The sequence below is a fragment of the Bos indicus genome, chromosome 4 (genome assembly GCF_029378745.1).
Source record: "Bos indicus isolate NIAB-ARS_2022 breed Sahiwal x Tharparkar chromosome 4, NIAB-ARS_B.indTharparkar_mat_pri_1.0, whole genome shotgun sequence".
NCBI lineage: Eukaryota > Metazoa > Chordata > Mammalia > Artiodactyla > Bovidae > Bos > Bos indicus.
The window spans coordinates 14,801,966-14,812,288 of NC_091763.1; the positions used below are offsets into that span (position 1 = coordinate 14,801,966).

Genomic DNA, 10,323 nt, shown 5'->3' on the forward strand with positions numbered 1-10,323 from the left:
AAACAGTAAACGTGGTTTTCAAAAATCTCAGAAGCTCCTCTATTTCCCAATGCTTAATGAAATCTCCTTCTAAACAGATTTTTAGAAAAATTGAAAACTTAATTTTCAATGTGGATATCAGAATGCCCTTTTTCCTTCTCTAATCCTAATAGAATGTTGTTAGGTGATATTTCTTAATATATAAATAGTGAAACAGTTACTGAAGGATATCTCCTTCTCATCAATTACTGAAAAAACTACATTCAACTAACCTTCTAGCACTGCCCACCTCCCTTCATACAGCAGTGAATGAAGCTAATGGCAGCTATTCTGTGGACTTATTTTCTTTCACCCTAGAGAAAAGGCATGGGACAATTTCTAAATAAAAATATTTCTTAAATTATAGGCTTAAATAATAATGCCATTTGTTATATGCCCAATATAGTAAATGTAAAAAAATGGTATCAAAGTAATATTACCATATTTTTTGCTTAAGAAATATGTAATCATTTATATATAAGTATAAATGCCTGAAAAAAAAGTGAAAAGAAGTTATATATGAGTGGAAGGATTACACATAAATAAGACAGGAGGTTTTTAAAATTTTTTTTGCTTTTTTAACTTTACATTTATATTATCCGATTTCCCTACAATGAATACAATAATATTAATTTAAAAAACATACCATCATTAACTCGGTAACATAAGTTACATTTCCATCTCCTTTGATCAAGAAAGCTGACAAAAGGGTTGATGTATGTCCTGCATGAACGGCATCTCACAATTGTACTAGAGGTAACCACAGGCAATTGCACTAGGTCTTTAAAAGGATGAAGCAGCAGTCCCAGAGGAAGTTTGGCTTTATTCAGTAAGGCCTGAGTCTGAGGAATGCTGGTCAGTGTGCAGCGAAATAACTCTGGGTTACAATTCAGCTTCTGGATATCTTCATGCAAATTTGGAACTGGAGGCTGCAAAGGTGTCGATGGAAGCATGTTTCTTTCTTGAAGAAGATTGATAACTCTTAGCCCCTCTGGATGTAGGCTTAATCCACTCATACTTGAAGTTAAATGATTAGCACCTAAAGGAGTCTAAAGAAATATAACTGAGTAAAAGCCTGTGGACCACTTGGGTAATTCAAGGAAGAGGGTGGTAGTCCTGCTCCTGTTGTACTAGGTGGTGCTGTGTTCTGATAACCGGGTGGTAAGGAGGGATATGAATATCCAACACTTCGGCTCATTGTGGGATTCTTAGTAGTAGGCTGTGATGTTGCCAAGAAGCCACCGCCTTCAATTTCATCATAATTATTGTGAACCACCATAGATCCATTATTGGTATTTGATATAATACCTTCTTGGTTGCTAGTTGAATTAAATGAGGGCTGGGGCACAGTTCTAGGTGTCAATTTCTGAGGAGTAAGGGCCCTCACTGGAGGTGGTCCTCCAGTTGGAGGGGGGCCAAGAGGAGCTCCTGGTTGAAAAGTAGTAGGCAGAGGTGGATTCGCTAAGGGCAGTGCAGACCCTGATTTTATGATGTTGTTTTGAAGTGAAGAATCTCCAGAAGAAACATATTGAGGACTCATCAAATTTGTATTCCCAGTCATGGTTGGTTGGGATGACGCACGAGGACAATGGTTTGTCTGTGACAAATAGTTATACTGCCAATTCGAAGGTGATGATACACTGGCTCCAGGAAGAAAGCTACCGGAAGGCATTGGTGTAGCAGCTGGGTTCTGAGAAGTAGGTAGTGGCATTTGGGGACTAGGACCACTACGGAGTGAAGGTGTCACTGGATGAGAGGCCACAGGTGGTCCATAAAGAGCTTGTCCAGGTCCCTGATAATTACTTAATGGAGAAACAGTCTGGGAACCACCAGAGTTAGACTGTCCGGAGACTGGATTCAAGGTCTTTGCTGGTATTAGATGAGGGTAGGATCCTGGAAGCTGAGAATTATACCCTTGGCTCACTGACACTTGTGAAGACATCAGGGCATTCTGGACAGGACCATTCGTGTAGGGAGACCCCGAGGCCGAGGCGGCCCCGTTCTGGGCCTGGAGGCCGGTGGAGGAGCCGCCAGAGGCGGGTATCCCGGGCTGGGACATGATGACGAAATTAAGTTTTAAGAAGTTATTGGTTCAGAATTATGTGGTTTCCAGAATTATCCAGCCCCTCACTCTATTCTATAAGTGACCCTCGTTCCTTATCCTTACGGCTACAAAGTCGTAGACAGAGACTAAACACTATTTTTTGTTTCATTTGTCAGAAAAATAATAGCCATCATGAATAATAGCAATTCAAGTGATTTCAAAACACAAGATTGAACAGTCCTGTTCCCATTGTTGATGCTGAGGGTCTGTCAGATACTCATAACATTGTACAGGAGGTGGTGACCTAAACCATCTCAAAGAAAAAGAAATCAAGAAGGCAAAGTGGTTGTCTGAGGAAGCCTTGCAAATAACCGAAAAGAAGACAAGTGAAAGGCAAAGGAGAAAGGAAAAGATATACCCAAATGAATGCAGAGTTCCAGAGAATAGCAAGGAGAGATAAGAAAGCCTTCTTAGATGAACAATGCAAAGAAATAGAGGAAAACAATAGAATGGGAAAGACTAGAGCCCTCTTCAAGAAAATGGAAGATACGAAGGGAACATTTCATGCAAGGATGGGCACAATAAAGGACAAATGGCAAGGATCTAACAGAAGCAGAAGATATTAAGAAGAGGTGGCAAGAATACATAGAACTATGCAAAAAAGGTCTTAATGACCCAGATAACCAGGATGATGTGGTCACTTACCTAGAGCCAGACATCCTGGACTGTGAAGTCAAGTGGGCCTTAGAAGCATTACTACAAATCAAGCTAGTGGAGGTGATGGAATTCCAGTTGAGCTATTTTAAATCCTAAAAGATGATGCTGTTAAAGTGCTGCACTCAATATGCCAGCAAATTTGGAAAACTCAGCAATTGCCACAGGACTGGAAAAAAGTCAGTTTTCATTCCAATCCCAAAGAAAGGCAATGCCAAAGAATGCTCAAACTACCATACAGTTGTGCTCATTTCACATGCTAGCAAGGTAGTGCTCAAAATTCTCCAAGCCAGGCTTCAGCAGTATGTGAACCAATAACTTCCAGATGTTCAAGCTGGATTTAGAAAAGGCAGAGGAACCAGAGATCAAACTGCCAACATCCATTGGATCATAGAGAAAGCAAAATTCCAGAAAAATCTACTTCTGCTTCAATGACTATGCTAAAGTCTTTGACTGTGTGGATCACAGTAAACTGTGGAAAATTCTTAAAGAGATGGGAATACCAGACCACCTGACCTGCCTCCTGAGAAACCTGTATGCAGGCCAAGAAGCAACAGTTAGAACCAGACATGGAACAACAGACTGGTTCCAAATTGGGAAAGGAGTACATTAAGGCTGTATATTGTCACTATGCTTATTTAACTTATATGCAGAGTACATCATGTGAAATTCCGGGCTACATGAACTACAAGCTGGAATCAAGATTGCTGGGAAAAATATCAGCAACCTCAGATACACAGATGATACCACTGTAATGGCATAAAGTGAAGAGGAACTCAAGAGCCTCTTGAAGAAGGTGAAAGGAGAGTGAAAAACTAGCTTAAAACTCAACATTCAGAAAACTAAGATCATGGCAAATAGATGGGGGAAAAGTGGAAACAGTGGCAGGTTTTATTTTCTTGGTCTGCGAAATCACGGTGGATAGTGGCTGCAGCCATGAAATTAAAAGACACTTGCTCCTTGGAAGGAAAGGTATGATGAACCTAGACAGCACAGTAAAAAGCAGAGAAATCACTTTGCCGACAGAGGTCCATATAGTCAAACCTATGGTTTTTCCAGTAGTCGTGTATGGATGTGAGAGTTGGACCATAAAGAAGGCTTAGAGCTGAAGAATTGATGCTTTTTAACTGTGGTGCTGGAGAAGACTCTGAAGAGTCTCTTGGACAGCAAGGAGATCAAACCAGTCAACCCTAAAGGAAATCAACCCTGAATATTCATTGGAAGGACTGATCCTGAAGCTCCAATACTTTGGCCACCTGATGTGAAGAGCTCACTCATTTGAAAAGACCTTGATGCTGGGAACATTGAGGATAGGAGAAGGGGGCAACAGAAGATGAGATAGTTGGATGGCATCATGGACTCAACAGACATGAGTTTGAGCAAACTCCAGGAGATAGTGAAGGACAGAGAAACCTGCCATGCTGCAGTTCATGGAGTGGCAAAGAGTCAGACACGACTTAGTGACTGAACAACAACAGGTACTCGGAATTTATCTTGCATCAGTAAACACTGTCCAGATTTACAGGAGGTGCTCACCCCAAGAACAATTGTTATTGTTGCTCAACGAAAGCCATCATGCTTGTAGGAGCTCAGGCACAAACTCGGGTTCAGAATTTTAGATGTCACAGTATAATTGCATTATATCATTTCAGTTCCATATCGCTAAGACTGTTACATTCTGAAGCAGCAAACAGTTTAAAAACCTTACTTTTAAAACTAAGATTCACGGTTTTTACTGGCTGTCATTTTATGTCACCATCATTATTCGTGACACCTTTTGCACTTTCTATGTGCTGTAGACAAGCTAGTCTAAATCCCTTTTCCATATCAAATCACTAAAACACGTAGGATTTTTAGAGACATGATATTATTCTCATTTTAAAAGAGGGAAACTTGAGACCCAGAGAGCTTAAGCCTCTAGTTCCAGGTCACATAGTTAAGAAACAATAAAGCTGGAACCTAACTGTATATGAATATAGAGTTTATTCCTCTTAAATTTGTGAGCATGAAAAACACATATTGTGAAATTATTCCAGTTTGGGGTGGTGGAGAATGCCTTGTCTTGGAGGACAGTTATTTTTCGCATTTGTTTATATACTTTACTTTTGCTTTCTTCAGGTTAAAAATATAACGGCATTATAAAGTTGAAATCTCTGTCTGAATTTATCATTTAAAAATTTTTCCTTCAGTTTTAAGAAAATTGGATAATATACAATATTATAATGAAAAATGTACTTTTATACATGTATAATATAATGAAACAGTGGATTAATAATAGCTACTAGCCTTGCCTTTGGTTGCAATGTGATTTTTAAAATCCAGTTTTATATCCTAGGAACATATATTTTACCCCAGAAAAGGACAATGGAAAATCTTTCAAAGATTTTGAACAAAGGAAATCCAATTAGAAGACTGTTAGAATCTTTTAAACAAGGGATAGAGTCTGGAAAGGTGGGAAAATGACATGGGAAAAAGTGACTGATTTAAAAAAAAGTCTCAACAGAGGTTCCTCAGTAACAAGATATATGAAAAGGGTGAAAGATATTACAGATCCTTTGTAAGCCTTGAGTCTAGGTCAATTTAAGAATGGTGGATAGAGAAACATCTTTGAAGAAAAATGACGAGTATAATTTGGGACACGGACTCTGAAAGGTTGACAGAGCATCCAGTTTGAACTTATTCAGTGGTTAGAAAAGGAAGGTTGAACCTGGAGATGTCAGGTTAAGATGCCCTGGCATTTTTCCAGCTAAGGGTCCTACGAGGGCCTCCGGAATGGTGAAAATGGGCTTGGCCGGGTGGGGGCAGCAGAGCCTCACCGATTACTGAGGACAGCTGGCTGGGACACGGGCACAGACCGTGGATGTTTGGACCGAGCCTTTGGATGTGCTCTCACTCAGAGGCAGGTGGCAGAGGACACTGAGGCCATGGGGCCTTAGAAGTGACCTGCACAATATAAACCACGGAAGCTGAAAGATGGACGGTTTCTAGACGGTCAGGGGAGAGTAGATGCGCCGTCAGAAGCAAATAACCAGGGACTCTGGAGAAAGTGATTTTAAAAGAGTAGAGCGGCCAATAATAGATTGAAAGGGGTTCAGCAGGGAATGAGAATGGAGATGGAGAAATATTTTTTTCAAGTTTGCAATGAAGGAAGCAGGGTGATAGGATGGTGGTTTGAAGGGGAAGGAGTATAGATGGAGTGTTTTTTTGTTGTTGAGGTATTCTTGTGAATGTTTATGAGCTGAATGGACTACTCTGATGAAGGGAATAGTTGAGGATTCCAGTGAGAGGAAGAATGAGGGATAATTATGAAGCTCCCTCTCAGAGGAGTTGGGGATACAATCAGGAGTTCTAGTGGAACGCTTGGGCTGGAGGAGAGTACAGAGAACAGAGGTTTTGTGCATCTTTATTAAGAGCACCAACTGTGGGTAAGAAAGCTGTGTTTCGAATGTTCATTTGGAAAGCTTAAACCATTTCCTTGGGGGAAATACGGTAGTGTTGTGGATGTGGCATGGGGGACGTGGGATGACTCTGCCATGAGCTCTTCAGACGGCCCTTAAGGTATTAATCCCCTCCTGTCAATAAATGTGCATACAGCCTGGAGTTACAGCATTTCTTTTTTCACTCTTACACTCTCTTTCTCACAGGCGTTTAGTTTTTTTCCTTTCTCTCGCCTTCCCCCCCACCCTACCCCCCAAGAGAGAGTCTGATGACTTTAGTTTTTTAAAATGTATTTATTTTAATTAAAGGATAACTGTGTCAATATCGTGTTGGTTTCTGCCATACATCAACACAAATCAGCCATAGGTATACATATGTCCCCTCCCTCTTTCTCTTTTTGATTATATTTTTAAACTTTTTTATTGGAGTATAGTTCCTTTACAATGTTGTGTTAGTTTCAGGTGTATAGCAAAGTGAATCACTTATACATAGATTCACTCTTTTTTAGATTCTTTTCTCATATAGGTTATTACAGAGTATTGAGTTCCCTGTGCTATATAGGGGGTTCTTATTATTAACAGTTATTTATTTTATATATAGTAATGTGTATGTATCAATTCTAGTTTCCAAGTTTCTCGCTTCCTCCATTTTATTTTTAGGATATTTTTAGCTGTGTCAAAATCTTTATCCCCATTATTGCAGGAACACTTTAGTATTAAAGCACTAGATGTTTAGTAACCAATTTTTAACAGTGTCTTAATATCCTGAATACTCTTCCTAGAACCCAAATGTCTCCAAGTTGGAAATTTAGACCACCGGTTCTCAATCCTGGCTGCACATTAGACTCACTTGGAGGGGCATCTAAGCAAAAGCAATGCCGCTCCCCACTCGCAGAGATTCTGATTCAAGTGGTTTGTAGTGGGGCCCTATTATCAGTCTTTTTAAAACCATTTTCCCCTAGTAATTGTAATATACAGTCAAAGGTAAAACCACTGACGTAGACAAATGGCAAATTGTTTGTCTGTGCTTAGTTGCTAAGTGGTGTCTGACTCTTTGCGCCCCCTTGGACAGTAGCCTGCCAGGCTCCTTTGTCCATGGGATTTTCCAGGAAAGAATACTGGAGTGGGTTGCCATTTCCTACTGCAGAGGATCTTCCCCACCTAGGGTTTGAACCCACATCTCCTGCATTGGTAGGCAAAGTCTTTACCACTGAGCCACCTGGGAAGCCCTAATAGCAAATTACACTGTTACTATCAATGGCACCCCACTCCAGTACTCTTGCCTGGAAAATCGCATGGACGGAGGAGCCTGGTAGGCTGTAGTCCATGGGGTCGAGAAGAGTCAGACATGACTGAGAGACTTCACTTTCACTTTTCACTTTCATGCATTGGAGAAGGAAATAGCAACCCACGCCAGTATTCTTGCCTGGAGAGTCCCAGGGACGGGGGAGCCTGGTGGGCTGCCGTCTCTGGGGTTGCACAGAGTCGGACAGGACTGAAGCGACTTAGCAGCAGCAGCAGCATTAGGTAATTTGTTCAATGCATCTTTTAACATAGGCTGTCCCTGCAAACTCAGTAGGACTAAAGTAAAATGTGTTTCCAAAAGCAATTTCCCCTTCTGATTTTTCTTTGTCAATTACACCTCCATAAAGGAAAATATGGAAACCTCTTTGATTCAAGTTTTGAGGAATTTTCCCTTTGTTTTTAAATAAAAATCTTTTCAACACAGTTATTTCAGAGTGGGTTACATATCTGCTTCTGTGTGCTGAATCGCTCAGTCATGTCCGACTCTTTGTGACCCCATGGACTGTAGCCCACCAGGCTCTTCTGTCCATGGGGATTCTCCAGGCAAGAATACTGGAGTGGGTTGCCATGCCTTCCTCCAGGGGATCTTCCGACCCAAGGATCGAACCCAGGTCTCCCCAATTGCAGGCAGATTCTTTACCATCTGAGCCACCAGGGAAGCCCTATCTGCTTCTACTTTTGCAAAAAAATTTGGAGGGGAGTGGGTACAAAACATGATTAGACTAGCAGTTGAAACCTGAGAATTAACCTAACCCCACTTTGACACATGAGAAAATCTAGGCCCAGAGTGATTGAGTGACTTGCCGAGTAATACAGAGGAAAATAGACTACATGGAGGAAGGATAGGGAAAGGTTTGCATGAAGTGTACTTATCTGGATTAGTGGCCAGGAACAGAACTCAGATCTTAGTTTTAGTTCATGGCTATTTTGACCACAAAAGGAAAACTGGTCAGCCTAAACTGGAAGGTGAAAGAAACAGAAAATTTTGTCCTCAAAACATAACTCCCTGTCCAGCCCACCATAAAAAATAAAGGTCATATACCATTATTCTCACCGTTATTCTGGATTTTTCTCAAGTCCTAACCACACCATTATGTCTTGGCTTCTCTCTTACCCATCATTTGCCATTTTTGAGCGTTGATTGCCCAAAGCTTTCTGGACCTTTTCTGCTTCCTTTATGCTGAATTAATTCTTTTATTGTTATTTTTTATTAATTTATTGGCAGAATTTTCCCCACATTTTTATAAGAGCTTTGGCTCTGATAGAAGTATTTATTATACATGTACTTTAACCCCAAAGGAAACCAGAAAAAAAGTAACCTGGAACAATAAATTAATTTTTAATTTACAGGGATATTAGGAGATGAAGTATGGTTAGAAAAAATTTCCTGAAGTAAAATAACCATGCTGCCATTCAATCCTTGCCATGAATGTGGTTTGTCAAAAAACCAAATTAAATCCATTAAAAAAATTTTTCTGTGCTCTTTTAAATAAATATTTTTCCAAAATTTAAGCAAAAGGAAAAAGTCCATTCAAGGTAATAAATGTTAGAGTGCTCACTATTCGTAAGGCACTGCTGCCGTGGGGCCTGAAAAGAATACTAAAATGACTACAGCCTTGCCTTTGGGAGAGAGATGTGCGTCTTTTTGTCTTTCAAAAGTCTTTGCATAAACAAACCTCTGGAATCTGGGAGGGAATCACAGAAATTTCCCCCTACTCTTGCCCCTTCATCACCAGCAGGTCATTTAAGTCACTGACACACACAGAGTCACAAAATCCCTGCCCTCCTGGAATTTGTAATCTAGTGGGGGCAAGGGGGAGGGCAGGCAATAAACAAACAAGTAAAATATGTAAGTGTTATAGAGAAAAATAGGGCTTCCCTGGTGGCTCAGTGGTAAGAATCTGCCTGCAATGCAGGAGACTGGGGTTCGATCCCTGGGTTGGGAAGATCCCCTGGAGGGGAGGGCATGGCAACCCGCTCCAGTATCCTTGCCTGGAGAATCCCCAGGACAGAGGAACCTGATGGGCTACAGTCAGACATGACTGAGGTGACTTAGCAGCAGCAGCAGCATAAAGAAAAATAAAGCCGAGAGGGACTTAGAGACTTTTTTGCATGATGTGGTAGCAATATTAAATATGGTTGCCAGGGAGGGTCTCATCAGAACCAGACCTGAAGTAATGAGCTTGTTAGCGGAAGACTATAGAGACCATTTCTCCTGTGGACCTCACGTCTTGGTAGGGACGCAAAGAAGAATCTAAGGTCTTACCTGTTGCAAGGAAGTTTATTAACCATAAGGAAAGAAAGATCAGGTGGCAAAGAGTTGGATACGACTGAGCTACTTGAGCACACCCAAAGGAGAGAACAACTCAAGAGAGAAGGGGCCACACCAAGGGAGGCAAATGGCCCCAGAGGTCTGGAGTCCAGTTTTTAAGGCAGAGTCATTTGCATAATCCAGAAGGGGTCGTTGATTGACAGCCTTGATTGACAACTGCAGGTTATATAAAAAGATGTGCTAGCTACCATGCACATCCCATAAAGGTCATAATTAGATGTATGAATTCATGGACTACTTATGAGCAGTAAAAGAGTCCAGTGGCCGCCAAAGGTTACTTTAGTACAGGATAGTGTGAGGTGAGCGCATGTGCCAGAGTAGGGAAAGTCCTGGCAGTCTCTGGTGAGTTTTTTTTTTCCCCCACTGGGCCCCTTATGTGGCAAGAGTGGTAAAGAACCTGCCTGCCCATGCAGGAGAGGTAAGAGACACAGGTTCAATCCCTGGGTGGGGAAGATCCCCTGAAGGAGGGCATA

General features: G+C 41.2%; 1 protein-coding gene across 1 annotated transcript; it reads right to left on the reverse strand.

Moving 5' to 3' along the window:
- Nucleotides 1-233: 233 nt before the first annotated feature.
- LOC109558233 (protein transport protein Sec24A-like) lies at nt 234-2,079 on the reverse strand. The gene is given in 3 exon segments (XM_019959722.2): nt 234-332; nt 665-1,067; nt 1,070-2,079. Coding segments are annotated over 3 exon segments (1,416 nt in total). The 5' UTR covers nt 2,078-2,079; the 3' UTR covers nt 234-327.
- Between the last annotated feature and the right edge of the window lie 8,244 nt (nt 2,080-10,323).